Source organism: Solanum dulcamara, chromosome 1 (genome assembly GCF_947179165.1).
Source record: "Solanum dulcamara chromosome 1, daSolDulc1.2, whole genome shotgun sequence".
Taxonomy (NCBI): Eukaryota; Viridiplantae; Streptophyta; class Magnoliopsida; order Solanales; family Solanaceae; genus Solanum; species Solanum dulcamara.
In genome coordinates, this window is record NC_077237.1 from 87,023,607 (window position 1) to 87,045,237 (window position 21,631).

Sequence of the window (21,631 nt, forward strand, 5' to 3'; positions counted from 1 at the left end):
AGTATTTAAATGGTTGTGTATTATGTATGTAGGTGTAAATAACTTTAAGATGGTAGAAGAGAAAGCAAGAAAAGAAAAAAAAAGATTATTTTTGTGTTTCTTGTCTCTTAATTTTTTAAAATTAATGTTGGGGTTTACACGATATGATTTGTCAGGGGAGAGAAGGTTTATTAGATCGAAGATCATAATTTTATGAGTGTAATTTTTCACGAAATTTCACTAGTAAAATTTGAAACTCAATGATAACAATTATTTTTCAAAACAAGACAAAAAAATCACCAATAAGCATAGTTTCCTCAAGGAAGTAAGAAGTTGTCCGTATATAAAATTTGAAACTAATTTATACCTATATTTAGTTATGGATATTAATCAAAACCAAGATAATATTCATGCTAAAGTCTTGAAATTATAATCATAATTGCAATAACCTTATTTTGAATAGAAGACATAGTAATTGCACAATGGAATAAAATTGAAAGAAATAATAGGAGTGGAAACAAACAAATGAAGGACTATGTGAGTATGTTGCTACCAAAAAATGAACAAAAATTTGATGGGTCCGAAACCTTGTACTTCATACTGTCATAGTAATAAACTAAAAAAGAAATAAAATATAAAAGATTTTATTCACCAACCTTAAATCTCATAAATATGCTAAATATATTACCCACACTTCAATGCATGTCATGGTTACCTATGGCTAAAGGGCCAAGTACACTACTCCCTTCCTCACAAATTATGTATGGTGATTTTTAAAAATAATTATCTCAAATTATTTAATATTTTTAAAATTTAAGATAAAATTAATTATTTTTTGATCATTTTATTTTTAATAATAATTGTTCAAGAAAATTCTAATACAATTTATATAAATAAGTCAAATCTATTTAAACACAAACTATGCATGCTTCACTCCAAGATTGATAGCACACAAACCAAAAATAAAAACATTTGATGAATATAATATAATTTGTCGATTCTTTTGATTCAATCAATTTTCTTTTGATTTTTTTTATTAAAATCAAATCAAATATTATCAATTTTTAAAATTTTAAAACCAAACACCCACAAAATATGGATTTGATTCTCTTTTTTCGTTTGATCTGTTTTTACACAAATCATGAATTTCCCTATATCCATAATTTAATAAATAGAGTTACTTGATATTTATGCATGCACATTAACTGATTTGAACATCATAATTATAATTTTTATTATCATTAAATTGGATCACATCACAATAAATATGTGCATACAAGCAGTGGCGGACCCAACATGTATCCGAACTTCCTTCGGCAAAAAATTATACTATTTATACATAATTAAAATATTTTTTTATGTATAAATAGTAGATATCGAACCTTCTTTGGCTAGTTCGTGTGTGTACTTTTTTCGATTTTGAATCCCCTTATTAAAAATTCTGATTTCGCCACTGCATACAAGCTGATCCAAACATCACAGTTATGAGAATCTTAGTGGCTCAATTGATTGGTTACCTAAACTTTCACATTAAGAATTTGATTATTTCACTTTATAATTCCTTCCCCTATCCCCTACATAATTTTTTTTTGAAAAAAAAATACCATAATTATAAATTTCTTCATATCAAAGCAAATATGTACACAGAAGCAGATCCGAACATGATAATAATTTTTTATTATTAAAGTAGATCACCTCACAACAAATATCATAGTTCACTGTCAGTCCCCATAAGGTTTTATGCCAAGTGGAAACAGCTAATAACCATCAAAACACTTCAAACTCCATCCCAAAACAATCCTTTTCCCCTTTTCTTGATTCTTGATCTCCAAAAACAAAATGCAAATGCAATACAAGAATTTAGGCAGATCAGGCCTAAAAGTATCCCAGCTCTCCTATGGAGCATGGGTTACCTTTGGAAATCAACTTGATGTCAAAGAAGCAAAAACCCTCTTACAATGTTGTCGTGACCATGGTGTCAATTTCTTTGATAATGCTGAGGTTTATGCCAATGGAAGAGCAGAAGAAATCATGGGTCAAGCGATTCGTGAACTTGGGTGGAAAAGATCAGACATTGTTGTGTCTACAAAGATTTTCTGGGGTGGTTCTGGTCCTAATGATAAAGGGCTTTCAAGAAAACATATAATTGAAGGAACAAAAGCTTCATTGAAGAGACTTGATATGGATTATGTAGATCTGATCTATTGTCATAGGCCTGATACAAGTACACCTATTGAAGAAACTGTTAGGGCTATGAATTATGTGATTGATAAAGGGTGGGCTTTTTATTGGGGTACTAGTGAATGGTCAGCTCAGCAGATCACTGAAGCATGGGGGGTTGCTCAAAGATTGGATCTTGTTGGTCCTATTGTTGAGCAGCCTGAGTACAACTTGTTGTCTAGGCATAAGGTACTTTTTTGTACTCTGGTTCTTGGATTTAGATTGTTTCTACTTTATATTATGGTTTATTTTTGTTTATTTTGTTAGTATGACGATGATATGAAATGAGGTTAAAATGAAGAAATGAGATTCATACGGCTGATCTCAACTTGTTGGGGGCTGAGGCATAGTTGTTGCTGTTGTGTTATGTTTTTTTTTTTTTTTAGTATGATGATGGTATTAAATTAGCTTAAATGAAGGGATGGATTCATACCCCATCTTGTTTGGGGCAGAGGTATAATTGTTGTTGTTTTTAGTATCATGATGATATGAAATGAGTTTAAATGAAGAGATGGGATTCATATCGCCAACCCCAACTCGTTTGGAGCTGAGGCATAATTGTTGTTGTTGTTGTATTATGGTTTGTTGTTACTTTTAGTATGATGATGATATGAAATGAGCTTAAATGGAAAAATGGGATTCATACAGCCGACCCCAACTTGTTTTGGGCTGAGGCATAATTGTTGTTGTTGTTGTGTTGTGTTCTTTTTAAGAGTATGATGATGACATGAAATGAGCTTAGATGAAGAGATGGGATTCATACCGCCAACCTACTTGTTTGGTGCTGAGGCATAGTTGTTGTATTACGATTTGTTGTTGTTTGTAATTTTTTAGTATTGATGATGATATGAAATATGAAGAGATGGGATTCATACCATTGACCCCACCTTGTTTGGGACTGAGGCATACTTGTTATATTATGGTTTGTTGTTGTTTATCTTTTTAGTATTGATGATGATATGAAATGAGTTTCAATGAAGAAGCAGGATTCATATAGCCGATCCCAACTTATTTGGGACTGACTTTTGAGGCATAGTTGTTGTAGTATGGTTTGTTGTTGTTTATTTTTTTAGTATTGATGATTATATGAAATGAGGTTAAAATGAAGAAATGGGATTTGTACAACCGACCCCAACTTGTTTGGTACTGAGGCATAGTTGTTGTATTATGGTTTGTTGTTGTTTATTTTTTTTAGTGTCGACCATGATATGAAATGAGCTTAAATGAAGAAGTGAGATTCATATAACCGATCCCAACTTGTTTGGGACTAAGATATAGTTGTTGTATTATGGTTTGTTGTTGACTTGTAATGTATTTCTTGCACAAATTCCTATTGGGATAAAGAGATAGAATTATTGGTTGCCTGGTTGTTTATGAAATGATGCAGAGGTGCAACCTTAGTTGAATGGTTAAATTCTGAAGCGGATCCAAAGTTTAAAATTGATGGGTTCAACCTATCAGTTCTTTTCAGCATGACTTTATTATATGTATACTCTTAAATGTTTATTTTGAATCGAAAGTAATAGGCTCAGCTGCTCAGTTGGATCACAGCCCACCCTAAATTTGCCTCTGATTACTCCCTTCTCACCTTCTAGGGATTTAGATAGTTTCTATTATATATTAAGATTTGTTGTTGACTGTTAATAAAAGAAAGAAAGAATCTTGGTTGTTTATGAAATGATGCAGGTATGCAACCTTAGTTGAATGGTTATGAATTGTTTATCCTTTATAGAAATTCATCTCCTTCTTCAAATGAATTCGCTCCATGGAGTTTTCTTAGAGATTGCATCTCACATCAGTGAGAGATTTTGAGACCCTGTAGGTTTAGAGAATCTCAATTTTATCTTTATAGATAAATTATTGAGTATTGGAATGGAACATGGCCAATAGAGCAGAATGGATATAGGAAATTCTAGTTTGGGTCCTGGGATTTAGACATAGGTGTTACTGCTCTAAATAAATTTGCGTAGACTTATGACTGAAACATTGCATTCTGCCGTATGAAATCTTAAAATGATCTCTACAAGTAGGTCACATCTTAACTGCTTCATATGTTGCGTCTAAAAATTGTGCAGTGTTTCCTTTTTCTTGTTATCGCATGATAAAGGTGCACTCTACTTTTTATTTTTGTGGGAAGGACCTGCCTCTCCTTTTTCCTTGGCATGTGAATGATTTATTGGGTATAGGTGGTCATGTAATGGCATCTGTGTGAATCTCCACATAAAGGAATTTTAGTTCCACTTCATGTTTCTTGTTGTAGTCAACCCTTTGAATTACATGCTTGTTGATAAATGTAAAAACAATTTGTCAACAGTTCCCAATATAGTAGCATTGTGCTGGTTTGAGAACCGAAGCTTGACCAGATACCCTAGTTGAGCAAATGCCGTGACAGTAGCTTTTGTCTTCTTAATATGGTTAGTATGGATCCTTAATTCTAAGAGTAGTGATATATTCAGATGTTCCGTGACAGTAGCTTTTGTTTTCTTAATATGGTTAGTATGGATCCCTTAATTCTAAGACTCGTGAAATATTCAGATGTTCAATTAAACTAGATAGAAGATTAATCTTTCATTTCATATAACTTGCTGAATGAATGTACAGGCTAGATCCGGTACATATTAGAAATCAATGTCAAATAGCCAGACAAATGAAGTGGAAAAAATGGAGGGAGTGGGTTGATGGCGATAATGTGTTGACAGGGTGTTTGATGTAAAACAAGAAATATTTCCTGACATCCTCTAGCTTTCTCTACGGTTAAACCTTTCAGTGCAAAACTGCGTTCATTTACAGCTGCACGTACTATGTACTGTTGTGACAGCTTCAGTGGAGAATTTTTAGGGTGTTGCAAGTCTAGTATTGCTATTTGTATGTGGCCAAAATCCATCGCCTTTCATCAAACATGTTGTTAACTATAGAAATTTCTGTGGATGTGTTCTCTGACTCTGAGTATAGTGTAGGACAGTAGGAGGTCCAATGTTGTCCATTGTGTCTTCGTCCTCAGGATTCATTATCGATTCAGGCTGTTTTCGTTGAGTGATTCAACATAGCTGGCTGCTAGATATTGGCTGATTGCACTTTTTTATGCTGACATGAATTCATTAACTGAACTTGTCAAATTTTATTGCATTTGGCCTCTGCTTGTAGCTCGAATGTTCTTTCCTACTTACTAACTAATTGCAATTTTGCAGTAGCTTTACAAAAATGTCATTGTCTATGTTTGCAACTTGTCATGTGTCTTTTCTCTAACAATACATGGACTTCACTGAATGGATGCAGGTCGAATCTGAATACCTCCCTCTGTATAGCAACTATGGAATTGGTCTTACCACATGGAGTCCTCTCGCTTCAGGCGTTCTGACTGGAAAATATACCTCAGGGAACATTCCAGCAGACAGTCGATTTGCACTGGAAAATTACAAGGTAGAACCCTTTTGTTGATTATGTACTTTGCCGCTCCTATTGGCTTTTAAGTTAATGCTGTTCTTATATTTATTTGTGATCTTTGTTAATTTCTATTCTTATATTTATTTGTGATCTTTGCTAATTTCTAGTTCACAGCTTCCTAATTTTTTAATTGGTAATGTTATAGCTTCCTAAATAATTATATGGCAAATTTCATTGACCAACTCATTGAGTAGTCAGCTGGTAAAAGTTCTCCAAATTTAAGATCATTCGGTGTTCTTTCAAGCAATTAGTTCTTGTGATTTTTAACCAGTATCTTCGTTCATTCAAAAACGGATGGTTTATTTGTGCCAGAAGGAATTCTTCCCTTTCCTTGGACAAGCAGATAGTTCTTACTTCTTAATGTTTGTGAGCGGATTTCCTAGACCTGTTTCTTGATAATTCTAATCTAGAACATCAAAAGAAGTTTAGCAGTTTCTTATGTGCTACAACCTAGAACTATGAGACAAAAGTCAGCCTTTAGATAACAATAAATGGAAGTGCTATTGACAAGTGGCTTCAGAATTCTTTTATTGTTCCTTATGATTTGTGTTCATATGGTAGAAAAGAATCAAGATTTTTTGAGTTGCTTCCAAGTTGAGGAACCAAAGGTCCAATAGTCGAAAGTGAAAAGCTTTCCATGTAAGTAAGATCAGATATATGTATGTCTAGGCATATCCAAACTTCATGTATTAATGTGTACGCATATGCATACTTTGTTATTTTGTAAACCTTTTCTTTGTCAATTGTCACACTATATTGAAGAAACTTGATTAGTAATCTTATGCATTGCAGAATCTCGCCAGCAGATCTTTGGTGGATGATGTGTTGAGGAAAGTAAATGGATTGAAACCAATTGCTGAGGAACTAGGTGTACCTCTGCCTCAACTGGCAATTGCCTGGTGTGCTGCAAATCCTAATGTCTCATCCGTTATTACTGGTGCCAACAAAGAGTATCAGGTCTGTTGTTTTTTCCCTTATTCTTTTCATGAGCTTTCTCTTTCAGACGACAATTCCTTTCTTCAGTGTTTGCTCTCACTTCAATAATTGATATCAATCTCGATTGGTTGAAATTTTTGTTTTGTCTGTATTATTTCTGTTTTTAAAGCATGCGTTCATGGAGTATTTATCGGCTACCATGTATTACATTTATATCGGTTTCCAACCAATAGTTTCTAATTCTTGCAAGTTTCTCTTTCTTTTTAGATAAACATGTTGGTTTTTTTATACCTTTCTAAGCCTACTTTTTTAGTTTCTCTCTGATTTCATTAACTGAATTCAGTCCTCACAACCAATTCTCTTTACTTTCTAAATTAAGTTCTCATTTTGATTTATTTTTTTACTTTGAATCTCTTTTGATTTAACTTATTTCTATAGATATCTGCACAAAAAAAGAGATTGTAACGATCTTGTTTTTGCGTTGTTTTCTTCTAATGTTTTGATTGAACATAATCTTAACTTCTTGCATTTCATTTATATGACCATGTTCGACTAGACATGGAGTTTAAGAAAGAAATAACAGACTTTAGGCACATACCATAAGTACCCTTGGAATTTGTTGTCTTAAACATGACAAGACATTTCTATAACTATAAGATCATGCCATTAAGGGCAAATTACGGAACAATGTCTTTCTTTTTAGAAGAGACTTGAAAGGAAAGAGTGTCATATAAAATGAAATAGAACGAAATATTAGTCTATGTTGCTCGGACTCTCCAAAAATACCTCTACGTGTGTCAGATCCTCCAAAAGTGCAATGCATACGACGCAACATCATTTTTGAGGGTCCGAACAAATTTTACGTGGCTTATCTCATGTTTGATCTACATTAATGCAGATTCAAGAGAACATGAAAGCTATCAATGTGATTCCAATGTTAACACCTGCTGTGATGGAGAAGATTGAAGCTGTTGTTCAAAGCAAACCAAAGCGCCAAGATTCATATAGGTAGGCAAATTTGTGAGATCCATTAGTTGTTCCAAGAGCACTGTTATTCAGACTGAGTTTTTATCTCATTATGTATTTGCATCCCCTTTTTCTCTTCATATGTGGAGACACTATGTGAGTTGTTTCTGAACCAAACCTTTATTGATGGTGAATTTTCTACTTTTCTTTAAGTGGATGATGATTTTATTGGCTTTTGAAGTTGCTTGTGAGTAATAACTTTTAACTATATTTTTCATATACTTTGGGGTCATTTGGTGTGATAGATATGGGGAGTTTCTTGTGGGATAAATTTTGAGTATCCTTTAATTCCTTGTTAGGTTAAAAAGTATAGGATAACTTATCTCAAGATTAATTAGTATTAGGATAAGTTATTCCTATTTTTTGGTGGAACAGTAATATAGGGATAAAATAGGTAAAATGGCAAAAAAATCCTTTCAAATTTTTTTATGATAATTCACATTATTTTTAATACCATGTATAATGACATTTAGAACCTTCATTACTCCTTATTTTTATGATAATTCTTCATATTTTTTCATTAAAAAATTACACAATATAAATATAATTTTTATTTATTATTCGACTGATTCTTATATTTATTTATATTTTGTTTTTTTTTACTATAATTACATGGTTTTAATTATATATTCTTTTAGTCACTTGAATGTTTATATTTTGTATATCAATTAAAATGGTTCTGTAAAGATTTTGCAAAAAAAATCATTGAAAACAATATCACAAAAAATTCATGGGCTAATATATACGAAAAACTGAGAAAATCGTCTAATTCTTATTGAGTGATCCCTAAATGATAAGAAAGTGGCTTGGATCATGTCGAAACTACACATAACCTTCCCCCAAGTGATTACGAAGGGTCTTTGTAATAAAAAAAATTGACTGAAATTCATATTACTAAAAAATTCACAGGCGAAGACACGAAAAACTAAGGATATCATCTAATTTCTATTAAGAGACCCCTAAATACTAAGAAAGTAGCATGGATCATGTCGAGTCTACACGTATTGTTCTCTCGGGTCGTTATGGATGGTCTTGTAAATGTTTTGCAAAAAAATTGATTGAATGTCATATCCCCAAAAAATTCATGGACTAACACAAATTAAAAACTGGGTGGCCCCTAAATGCAAAGAAAGTGGTGTAGATCTGTCGAGGCTACACGTACTATTCTCCTAGGTTGTTATGAAGGATTCTATAAAGGTTTTGCAAAAACAATAATCGAAAGTCATATCAAAAGAAAACTCACATACTAACACACAAAAAACTGAAAAAATCATCTAATTCCTGTTGAGTGACCCTAACTACTAAGAAAGTGACGTGGATAAAGCCGAAACTACACATAATGTTCTCCTCAAGTCGTTATGGATGGTCCTGTAAAAGTTTTACAAATAAAATGACTGAAAATCATATCATGAAAAAATTCATGGGTTCACACACAAAAAATTGAGAAAATTGTCTATTTCTTATTGAGTGACCCCTAAATGCTAAGAAAGTTGCATGGATCATGTCGAGACTAATTCTTGTTACATCGCCCCTAAAATGCTCTTAGATACCGTAGAAGCCACGTTGGGGCTCCAAGAGTCATTCTACGGGTCGTTACGGACTCTACGAAAAGAAAATCCAAGAAAATTCGATTCGAACCCGACACTTAAAAAAAATTATGGGCTAACACACACGAAAAACTGATAAAATTATCTAATTCCTGTTACGTCGCCCCTAAAATGCTCCTAAAGATCATAGAAGCTGCGTCTGGGTGACTGTAGTTGTTTTCTAGGTCGTTATGGACGCTACGAAAATAAAATTCAAGAAAATTCGACCTGGACCCTTGGCACCTTAAAAAATTGTGGGCTAACACACACGAAAAAACTGACAAAATCATCTGATTCCTATTGCGTTTCCCCTATAATGCTCCTAAATGCCGTAAAAGCTGCGCCGGAGCTACTGAAGTCATTCCGCAGGTCTTTGTAGATGCTATGAAAAGAAAATCCAAAAAAATTCAACTTGGACCCTCGACAACTAAAGAATATGTGGGCTAACATACACGAAAAACATACAAAATCGCCTAATTACTTTTCATCGCCCCTAAAATGCTCCTAAACGTGTAGAAGTCGTACCGGGGCTACTAGAGTCCTTCCCCAGGTCGTTATGGATGCTAACAAAAGAAAATCCAAGAAAATTTGACTCGGAGCCCCGACACCTAAAAAATTCGTGAGCTAACATACACGAAAAATTGACAAAATCACTTAATTCCTGTTACATCGCCCTTAAAATGCTTCTAAACGCCGAAGAAGCCCTAAAAAATCCATGAGCTAACATACACGAAAAATTCGCCTAATTCCTGTTACATCGTTCCTAAAATGCTTCTAAACGCCGAAGAAGCCGCACCGGGGCTACTAGAGTTGTTCCCCAGGTCGTTACAGACGCTAGAAAAGAAAAATCCAAGAAAATTTGAACCTGACCCCTCGCACCTAAAAAATTCGTAGGCTAACAAACAAAAAACTGATAAAATCGCTCAATTTCTGTTGCGTCTCCCCTAGAATGCTCCTAAAGGCGTAGAAGACGCGTCGGGGCTACTGAAGTCATTCCCTAGGTCATTACAGACACTATGACAAGAAAATTCAAGAAAATTCGACCCGAACCCCCGGTACCTTAAAAATCCGTGGGCTAACACACGAAAATTTGACAAAATCGCCTAATTTCTGTTGCATCACATCTAAAATTCTCCTAAACACTGTAGAAGCCGCGTCGGGGCTACTTGAGTCGTTCTTCAGATCATTACGGATGCTACAAAATGAAAATCAAAGAAAATTCAACTCAAACTCCCGGCACTTAAAATATTCTTGGGGCTAACACACACGAAAAACAAACAAAATCTCCTGCCCATATAATGCTCCCAAACACCGTACAAGCCGCGCCAGGGCTACTGGAGTCATTTTCCAGGTTGTTACGGATGCTAGAAAATAGAATACAAAAAATTCAACCCGAACCCCCGACACCTAAAAAAAACTGTGGGCTAACACATACGAAAAACATACAAAATCGCATCATTCCTGTTGCATCATCTCTAACATGCTTGTAAACGTCGTAGAAGCTGCACCAAGGCTACTGGAGTTGTTCCTAAGGTCGTTACAGAAGCAACGAAAAGAAAATCCAAAAAAATTCGATCCAGACCCCGGCACTTAAAAAATCTGTGGTCTAACACCCATAAAAAATTGACAAAATTATCTAATTCCTGTTGCGTCGCCCCTAAAATGCTTTTGCACGCCGTAGAAGCCGCTTCGGAGTTACTGGTGTCGTTTTCCAGGTCGTTACGAACACTACAAAAAGAAAAATCCAAGAAAATTCAAACCAGACCCCTTGCACCTAAAATATTTGTGGACTAACACACACAAAAAACTGACAAAATCGCCTATTCTTTTTGCGTCCCCCCTAAAATTCTCCTAAACGGACGCCAAGGCTATTTGAGTCGTTCTCCAGGTTGGTACAGATGCTATGAAAAGCAAGTCCAAGAAAATTCGGCCCAGACTCGCTGGACCTAAAAAATTCGTAGGCTAATACACAAAAAAGCTTCTAAACGCCGTAGAAGCTGCACTGGGGCTACTAGAGTTGTTTCTAAGGTCGTTACAGTAGCTACGAAAAGAAAATACAAGAAAATTCGATCCGAACCACCAGCATCCAAAAAATCTATGGGCTAACATACACAAAAAACTGTCAAAATTGCCTAATTCCTGTTGCGTCGCCCCTAAAATGATCCTAAATGCCATAAACATCACGCTGGGGCTATTAGAGTTGTTCCCTAGGTCGTTACGGACTTTATGAAAAGAAAATCAAAGAAAATTTGACCCGAACCCCGATACCTAAAAAATCTGTAAGCTAACACACACGTAAAACTGTCAAAATCGCCTAATTCCTGTTGCCTCGCCCATAAAATGCTCCTAAATGCCGTAGAAGCCGCGCCAGGGCTACTGGAGTCGTTTCGAGGTCATTACGAAAAGAAAATCAAGGAGAATTCGATCGTATCCCTGGCATCGAACAACTCTATAGGCTAACATACATGAAAAACTAACAAAATCGACAAATTCCTATTGTGTCACCCTTAAAATGCTCGTAAACGCCGTAGAATCCACGCTGGGGCTAGCAGAGTCATTCCTGAGGTTGTTATGGACGCTATGAAAAGAAAATCCAACACAATTCAACCCGGCTCCTAAAATATCCGTGGGCTAACACATACAAAAAACTAACAAAATTGCCTATTTCTTATTTTGTCGCCCTAAAATGCTCCTAAACACCATGAAAGTCGCGCTAAGGCTACTTGAGTTGTTCCCTAGGTTGTTACGGATGCTATGAAAAGAAAATTCGACTCGTACCCCCGTCACCTAAAAAATCTGTGGGCTAACAGATACGAAAAATTAACAAAATCGCCTAATTTCTATTGCGTCGCCTCTATAATGCTCCTAAATGCCGGAGAAGTCATGTCGGGGCTACTAGAATCATTCAATAGGTCATTAAAGATGCTACAAAAAGAAAATCCCAGAAAATTCAATCGGACCCCCAGTACCTAAAAAATCTATGAGCTAACACACAAAAAACTGACAAAATCATCTAATTTCTGTTGCGTCGCCCTTAAAATGCTCCTAAACACCATAGAAGTCGCGTTGGGGCTACTTAAGTCATTTTCATGGTCATTACAGACATTACAAAACGGAAATCAAAGAAAATTTGACTTGGACCCCTGACACCTAAAAACTGATAAAATTGTCTAATTCCTGTTGCGTCACCCCTAAAATGCTCCTAGACACTATAGAAGCCGCACTGGGGCTATCAGAGTCAATCCCATGTTGTTACAGATTCTACGAAGAAAATCCCAGAAAATTCAATCAAAACCCTAACACCTAAAAAATATGTGGTCTAACACACACGAAAAACATGCAAAATTGCTTAACTCCTATTGTATCACTCCTAAAATGCTCCTAAACATCGTAAAAGTTGCGCCACGATTATTGGAGTCATTGAAACTGTCATTACGAACGCTACAAAAAGAAATTTTAAGAAAATTTGACCCAAAACCTCAACACTTAAGAAATCTTTGGGCAACCACACACAAAAAGCTGATAAAATCGACAAATTCCTGTTGGAATGCTCCTAAAATGCCCCTTAACACCGTAGAAGCCGCTCCAGGCTATTGGAGTCAATCCCCTAGTTGTTAGGGACTCTACAAAAGTAAAATCTAAGAAAATCTGACCCGAACCTCCGTCACTTAAAAAATTTGTGGGCGAACACACGAAAAACATACAAAATCTCTTTATTCCTGTTGCATCACCCCTAAAATGCTCCTAAACACCATAAAAGTCGCATCGGGGCAACCAAAGTCATTTCTCAAGTCCTTACGAACGCTACAAAAACAGAATCCAAGAAGATTTAACCTGGAACCCCGGCACCTAAAAAATTAGGGGCTAACACACACGAAAAACATGCAAAATCACATAAGTTTTGTTGTATCGCCTCTAAAATACTCATAAACACCGTAGAAGCCCCATCGGGACTACTAGAATCGTTCTCCAGGTTGTTACGGAGGCTACTAAAGAAGAATCCAAGAAAATTCGACCCATACCCTGACACCTAAAAAATCTGAGGGCTAACACAAATGAAAAGCTGGCAAAATTGCCTAATTTCTGTTGCGTCGCCCTAAAATGATCCTCAACGTCGTAGAAGCCGCACTGGGACTTTTGGAGACGTTTTCTAGTTCGTTACGGATGCTACGAAAAGTAAATCAAAGAAAATTCCACCGGACCACCGACACCTAAGAAATCCATGGGCAAAGACACACGAAAAACTAACAAAATCACCTTATTGCTGTTGCGTTGCTCCTAAAGTGCTTCTTAACATCGTAGAAGCCATGCCGCGACTACTGGAGTCGTTTCCTAGGTCCTTATAGATTCTACGAAAAGAAAATCCAAAAAATTTTGACTCAGACCCCCGACAACTATAAAATCCGTAGGCTAACACACATAAAAAACTGACAAAATCACCTCATTCTTGTTGGGTTGCTCCTAAAAAGCTTCTAAACACCATAGAAGCTACACCAGGGCTACTAGAGTTGTTTCTCGGGTCGTTACGAAAGTATGAAAAGAAAATTTGACCCGGCCACCCGCCACTCAAAAAATCTGTAGGCTAACGCACACGAAAAACATACAAAATTGCTTTATTTCTGTTGCATCTCCCCTAAAAGGCTCCTAAAATACCGTAGAAAATTCTATCTGGACATCCGGCACCTTAAAAATTCATGGGCAAATATACGAAAAACTAACAAAATTGCCTAATTACTATTGTCTCTCTGCTAAAATATTTCTAAACGCCGTAGAAAGCTGTGACGGGGCTATGGATTCGTTCCCCATATCTTTACGGACTCTAAGATAATAAAATCTAAGAAAATTAAACCCGGACCCTCCGCACCTAAAAAATCTATAGACTAACACATATAAAAAACTGTTAAAATTGCCTAATTTTTATTGCGTCACCCTAAACTGTTCCTAAATGCTGTAAAAGTCACACCGGGGCTAATAGAGTCGTTCCCTAGGTCATGATAGATGCTACGAAAAAAATCCAAGAAAATTCAATGTAGACCCTCGGCACCTACTAAATATGTGGGTTAACGCACAGAAAAGACTGACAAAGTCGCCTAATTCTTGTTGCCTCGCCCATAAAATGTTTCTAAACGCTTTAGAAGTCGCTACGGTGCTACTAGAGTTGTTTCCTAAGTGGTTACGGAGGCTACGAAAAGAAAATTCAAGAAAATCCAACCCACACCCACGCTACTTAAAAAATCTGTAGTCTAACACACGAAAAATTGGTAAAATTGCATAATTCCTATTGCGTCGCCCTTAAAATGCTCCTAAACACCATAGAAACCGTCCCAGGTCTAGTGGAGTCCTTCCCAAGTCGTAACGGATGCTATGAAAAGAAAATCCAAGAAAATTCGACCAGGACCCCAGGTACCTTAAAAATTCGTGGGCTAACATATATTAAAATAGGTAAAATTGCATAATTTCTATTGCGTTGCCCCTAAAATGCTTCTAAACACCGTAAAAGTCGTGTCGGGGCTAATTGAGTTGTTTATAGGTCGTTACGGAAGCTACGAAAAGAAAATCAGAGAAAATTTGACTCGGACCCTGGTGTCTAAAAAATTCATGGGAACACACACAAAAAACTGACACCATAGAAGCCGCGCTAGGGCTGCTGGAGTCGTTCCCTAGGTTGTTACGGATGCTAAGAAAAGGAGATCCCAGAAAATTCAATCCGACCCTCGACACCTAAAAAATCTATCGGCTAACACATACGAAAATCATACAAAATTGTTTAATTTTTTTTGCGTCTCCCCTAAAATGCTCCTAAACATCGTAAAAGCCGCATCGGGACTATTGGAGTGATTCATCAGGTCCTTATGGATGCTAAAAAACAAAAATCCAAGAAATGTTAACCAGATTCCCGGCACCTAAAAATTTATGGGCTAACACACACGAAGAAAAGACAAAATTGCTTGATTTCTGTTGCGTCGCCCCTAAAATGCTCCTAAATATCGTAGAAGCTGCGCTGGGGCTAATAGAGTCCTTCCCAGGTCGATACGGACTCTACAAAAATAAAATTTAAGGAAATTCAACTAGGACCATAGGCACCTTAAAAATTAATAGGCTAACACACACGAAAATCAAAAATATCACATAATTCTTGTTGCGTCGCAATAAAATGCTCTTAAACACCCTAGAAGCCGCGACGGGTCTATTTGAGTCATTTTCCAGGTCATTACGAATTCTATGAAAAGAAAATTCGACTCGGACCCCTGAAACCTAAAAATTCAATGGGCTAACACATACGAAAACCTCACAAAATCATTTGATTCTTGTTGCGTTGCCTCTATAATGCTTCTAAACACCGTACAAGCTGCACCAGAGCAATCAGAGTCATTCCCAAGTTGTTACGGACTCTACAAAAAGAAAATCCTAGAAAATTCAACTGGACCCCGGCAACTAAAAAATCTTTGGGCTAAAACATACGAAAAACATAAAAAGTTGCTTAATTTTTGTTGCGTCGCCCTTAAAAAGCTCCTAAACACCGTAAAAGTCATGCTGAGGCTACTGGAGTTATTCACACGGTCATTACAGATGCTACGTAAAGAAAATCCAAGAAAATTGCACTTGGACCTTCTTCACATAAAAATTTGTGGCCAACACACATAGAAAAACTTACAAAATTGCCTGATTCTTGTTGCATCGCCTCTTAAATGCTCCTAAAGATTGTAGAAGTTGCGCCAGGGCTTCTGGAGTCGTTCCCCACGTTGTTACGGACTTTATGAAAAAAAATCCATGAAAATTTTACATGGATCTCGGGCACCTAAAAAATTTGTAGGCTAACATACATGAAAATCATACAAATTTGCTTCATTCCTATTGTGTCGCCCCCTAAAATGATTCTAAACGCCGTAGAGGCCGCACCGAGGCTAATAAAGTAATTCCTTAGGTTGTTTTGGATGCTACATAAAGCAAATCCAAGAAAATTTGATTTGGACCTTTGACACCTAAAATATATGTAGCTAACACAGGCGAAAAACTATCAAAATCGCCTAATTACTGTAGCGTCGCCACTAAAATAATTCTAAACGACGTGGAAGTCACGACGGGGCTATTAGAGTCATTTTTTCAGGTCATTAGGGATGCTATGGAAAGAAATCAAAGAAAATTCAACTGGACCCTCGGCTTCTAAAAAATCTGTGGGCTAACACACACGAGAAACTAATAAAATCGCCTAATTTATGTTGTTTCACCCCTAGAATGATCTAAAATACCGTAGAACCCGCACCAGGGCTGCTTGAGTCATCCCTAAGTCGTTACGAATATTACGAAATTAAAATTCGACAAGACACCCGACACCTAAAAAATTCGTGGTCTAAGACACACGAATAACTGACAAAATTACCTGATTTCTGTTGCGTCACCCCTATACTGATCCCAAACAACGTAAATGCCACGCCGGGGCTAATAGAGTCGTTCATCCGGTCATTATGGATGTTATGAAAAGAAGATCAAATAAAATTCAATTGGACCCTGGACACCTAAAAAATCTATGGGCTAACAAATGAAAAAAATGACAAAATCGCCTAATTTCTATTGCGTTGCCCCTAAAATGCTCCTAAACACCGTAGAAGCCGCACCAGGGCTACTTGATCGTTCTCCAGGTTGTTACGGACGTTACGAAATGAAAATTAAAGAAAATTTGACTTAGAATCCCGGCACATGAAAAGTAAGTGGGCTAACAGACACGAAAACTGACAAAATCCCTTGATTCTATTGCGTCGCCCTTAAAATGCTCCTTAACACCGTAGAAGTTGCGCTAGGTTGTTACGGATGCTACAAAAATAAAATCTAATAAAATTTGACCTGGATCACCGGTACCTAAAAACTCTATAGGCTAACATATGAAAAACATACAAAATTATCTAATTCTTGTTGCGTCACCCTTAATTTACTCATAAATGCCATAGACGTCACATAGAGGCTACCAGATTCTTTATCAAATTGTTATAGATGCTAGGAAAAGAAAATACTAGAAAATTCAACCCAAACCCCCGACACCTAAAAAATCTGTGAGCTAATACACACGAAAAATTAACAAAATCTCTTAATTTCTTTGCATCAACTCTAAAATGCTCTCAAACATTGTAGAAGTTGTGTTGGGACTACTAGAGTCGTTAGACAGAATGTTACAATGCTACGAAAAGAGAATCAAAGAAAATTCAACCGAAACCCCGACACCTAAAAAATATATGGGCTAACACACACGAAAAATTAACAAAATCGACTAATTGCTATTGCATCACCGCTAAAATGCCCCTAAACGCTGTTGAAGCTGTGCCAGGTCTAGTAGAGTCGTTCTCCAGATCTTTACGGACATTACTTATAGAAAATCCAAGAAAATTCAATCCGGACCTCTAACCCTAAAAAATCTGTGGGTAAACATACACGAAAAACTAATAAAATCGCCTTATTCTTGTTGCGTCGCGTCTAAAATGCTTCTAAACACCATAGAAACCGCATCGAGGCTACTTAAGTCATCATTACCTAGGTCGTTATGGATACTACAAAAAGAAAACTCCATGGGCTAACACACCAAATAATGACAAAATCGCCTGATTCCTATTGCGTCACCCTTATAATGCTCTTAAATGCCGTAAAAGCCACACTGGGCTACTAGAGTCATTCACGCGATCATTACGAAAGCTACGAAAAGAAAATCCTAGAAAATTCAACTGGACCCCGACATCTAAAAATTTTGTAGGCTAACATACATGAAAATCGGGGTTACCAGATTTCCCTCCAAGTTGTTACGGACGCTACAAAAAGAGAATCTAAGAAAATTTGACCCGATCTCTTGTTAGCTAAAAAATCTATGAGCTAATACCCACAAAAAACTAACCAAATTACCTCATTGCTGTTGCGTCACCCCTAAAATGCTCCTAAACACCCTAAAAGCCACGCTAGGGCTACTGGAGTCAATCCTTAGGTTGTTACGGACACTACGAAAAGAAAAATACCTAAAATTCAATCGGACCCCCGGCACCTAAAAAATATCGGCAGGCTCACATGTTAAAAACTAACAAAATTGCCAAATTTCTATTAAGTCATCCCTAAAATACTTCTAAATGCCATAGAAGCCACACCGGGCTCTTGGAGTTATTCACCAGGTCATTACGGACGCTACGAAAAGAAAATCCCAACCAATTCAATAGGACCCTCGCCACCTAAAAAATGTGTAGGCTAACACACGCAAAACTGACAAAATCGTCTAATTCTTGTTGCCTTGCCCAAAAAATGCTCCTAAACAACGTAGAATTCACCCCGGGTCTACTAAAATCATTTCCTAGGTCATTTTGAACGCTATGAAAAAAATCCAAGAAACTTCCACACGTACCCTTGGCACCTTAAAAAAATTATGGGCTAACACATATGAAAAACTAACAAAGTCGCCTAATTCCTGTCGCCTCATCCGTAAAATGCTCTTAAACGCTGTAGAAACTGCTCTGGGCTACTGGCGTCGTTCTCCAAGTCGTTATAGATTCTCCAAAAAAAATCAAGAAAATTTGACCCGTAACTGCGGCACCTAAAACTCCGTGAGCCAACACATACAAAAAATTGACAAAATGGCTTAAATCCTGTTGCGTCGCCCTAAAATGCTCTAAACGAAGTAAAAGCTGCACTGGGATATTGGAGTCATTCTTCAGGTCATTACGGACGCTACAAAAAAAAATCTAAGAAAATTCGACCAGGAACCCAGGCACCTTAAAATTCTTGGGCTAACGCAAACGAAAATAGGCAAAATCACATAATTCGTGTTGTGTTCTCCTAAAATGCTCCCAAACATTGTAGAAGCCGTATCAGGACATTAGAGTCATTCCCAAATCATTACAGATGCTACAAAATCCAAGAAAATCTGATTCGGACTCCCCGGTACCTAAAATTTTGAGGGCTAACACAAAAATCGATAAAATCATTTTATTCCTATTGTGTCATGCGTAAAAAGCTCCTAAAAGCCGTAGAAGTCGTGTCAGGGCTAACTTAGTCATTCCCCAAGCTTTTACAGACGCTATGAAAATAAAATCCTATAAAATTCGAACCGAATCTCCGGCACCTACAAAATCCGTGGGCTAACATATAAAAAAAACTGATAAAAATGCCTAATTCCTGTTGTGTCGCCCCTAAAATGCTTCTAAACGTTGTAAGAGTCGCGCCTACTGAAGTCGTTCTAAAGGTTGTTAGGACGCTACAAAAAGAAAATCTAAGAAAATTCAACCAAAACCTTCGGCACCTAAAAATGTCTGGACTAACATACACGATGAGAAAATCACCCAATTTATATTGTGATCCCCTAGGTCATTACGGACGCTATGAAAAGAAAATCCAAGGAAGTTCGACCCGAACCCCCGACAACTAAAAAATCAATAGGCTAACACATATGAAAAATTGAATCCTATTGCATTGCCCCTAAAAAGCTCATAAATATCATAGAAGCCGCGCCAAGGCTATTGGAGTCATTCCCCCGATTTTTAAGATGCTATGAAAATAAAATCCAAGAAAACTCAATACGGATCACCGGCACCTAAAAAATATGTCGGCTAACATACACGAAAAACTTACAAAATCGCCTAATTCATGTTGCGACGTCCCTAAAATGCTCCAAAATGTCGTAGAAGCCTCGTCGGGGCTACTAGAGTCGTTCCTTAGGTCGTTATGAACTCTACAAAAATTTGGCTCGAACCTCCGAAACTTAAAAATTCATGGGCGAGAAAATAGCCAAATGACGACCCAATCTATTACCGGATTTTCAACTACATACTTATACTTTACGGGGGTCCTATCACCCTCTAAACCTCTTAAACATGAAATATACACCCCATCACAAAGATATACCTAGATTTATATTAAGTAGTGGCGTGCACGCGCCATGCCACGTAGTAATGCCTTTAATTATATATAAAAAATTATTTATTTTCTTTTTCCTTTTCCATTCCTCTCTCTTTTGGACTTTGATGAATTACTAATCCTGATTGATGAGGAGAATACTATCCACGACTCCACTTCCTCTTCGATCCTCACCGGAGTTCTAAACACCAACGATATCTCGAAATTCTCTATTGAAGCTAAAAGAGAACAGAAAACTCTATCGCCCAAACTGCTTCTGCTTCCATTTCTCTAGTATTATGACTAGAGAACGAAGCTTCGATGAATCAATTGTAAACAACACCAATTTGTCGTGGTGAAGGTATCGGTGTAACGAATAGACTAGTGTTGATTTCGATTTAGCAATGTTGAGATGAGAAATTTGATCTATACTTGAAACAATTTCAATAAATAGGTCTTCTCTGTTAGTGGATCTGCTACTAAATGATTTCATTAATGATTTTTTCTCCATTAATGAATTTTTTACCAGATGAATTCTTCTTCATTAATTAAACTAAAGTTAGATTCTTTTGACTTTTTATTTTTATTTTGATTTTGAGCTACCCATAAATTTTTAAATTGATGAGAAATGAAGCTACAATAGAAAGTATGTGATTTGAAGATGAGAGTTCGCTAAGTGGTCAAAATTTGATAATGACGGGGATATGGTTGCGGAGGTGAGGGTAAGCTGTTGCCGATGAAGCTGATTAGTAAAGAGAAAAAGAAAGAAGAGAAAGAGGGTAACAAAAAAGAAAAAATAAATAAGAATAAAAGAAAATATAATTTTTCTAATTAAAAAAAACAGAAAATTAATAAAATAAAAGAAATCTATATAAATAACGCCTAACACCTAAAATATCTGTCGTCTAACACGCATTAAAAACTGACAAAATCATCCAATTCCTGTTGTGTTGCCCCTAACTATCGTACAAACCACACCGAGGCTATTGGAGTCGTTCCCCAGGTTTTTACAAACACTACCAAAAGAAAGTTTGACCCGGACCTCCGGCACCCAAAAAATTCGTGGGCGTTGCAAATGAAAAACTGATAAAATTGCCTAATTTTTATTTCTTCGCACATAAAATGCTCCTAAACATCGTAGAAGTCACGCCGGGGCTACTGGAGTTGTTACCCAAGTCATTACGAATGCTACTAAAAATAATTCAAGAAAATTAGACCCAGACCCCCGACACATAAAACAATTATGGACTAACGCACACGAAAAACAAACAAAATCGTCTGATTCTTGTTGCGTGCCCCCTAAAGAGCTTCTAAACGTCGTAGAAGTTGTGCCAAATTAATAGAGTTGTTTTCCAGATTGTAACGGATGCTACAAAAAGAAAATTCGACCCTAACCCTGGCACCTTAAAAATTTATGGGCTAACACACATGAAACATTGATAAAATCACCTAATTCATATTGCGTCGCCCTAAAATGTTCCTCAATATCGTAGAAACCTCACCGAGGCTATTGGAGTCGTTCTTCTGATTCTTACGGATGCTAAAAAAAAATTTAAGAAAATTCGACCCAGACCTCTGAC

At 36.5% G+C, this 21,631-nt stretch overlaps 1 protein-coding gene across 1 annotated transcript; it reads left to right on the forward strand.

The window, feature by feature from the left end:
• Positions 1-1,685: 1,685 nt before the first annotated feature.
• Positions 1,686-7,785, forward strand: LOC129882890 (probable voltage-gated potassium channel subunit beta). Its single transcript, XM_055957380.1, has 4 exons — positions 1,686-2,388; positions 5,476-5,619; positions 6,436-6,600; positions 7,478-7,785. The coding sequence occupies exons 1-4, from the start codon at positions 1,819-1,821 to the stop codon at positions 7,589-7,591; spliced, it is 993 nt and encodes a 330-aa protein (XP_055813355.1). The 5' UTR covers positions 1,686-1,818; the 3' UTR covers positions 7,592-7,785.
• The last annotated feature ends 13,846 nt before the right edge of the window (positions 7,786-21,631 follow it).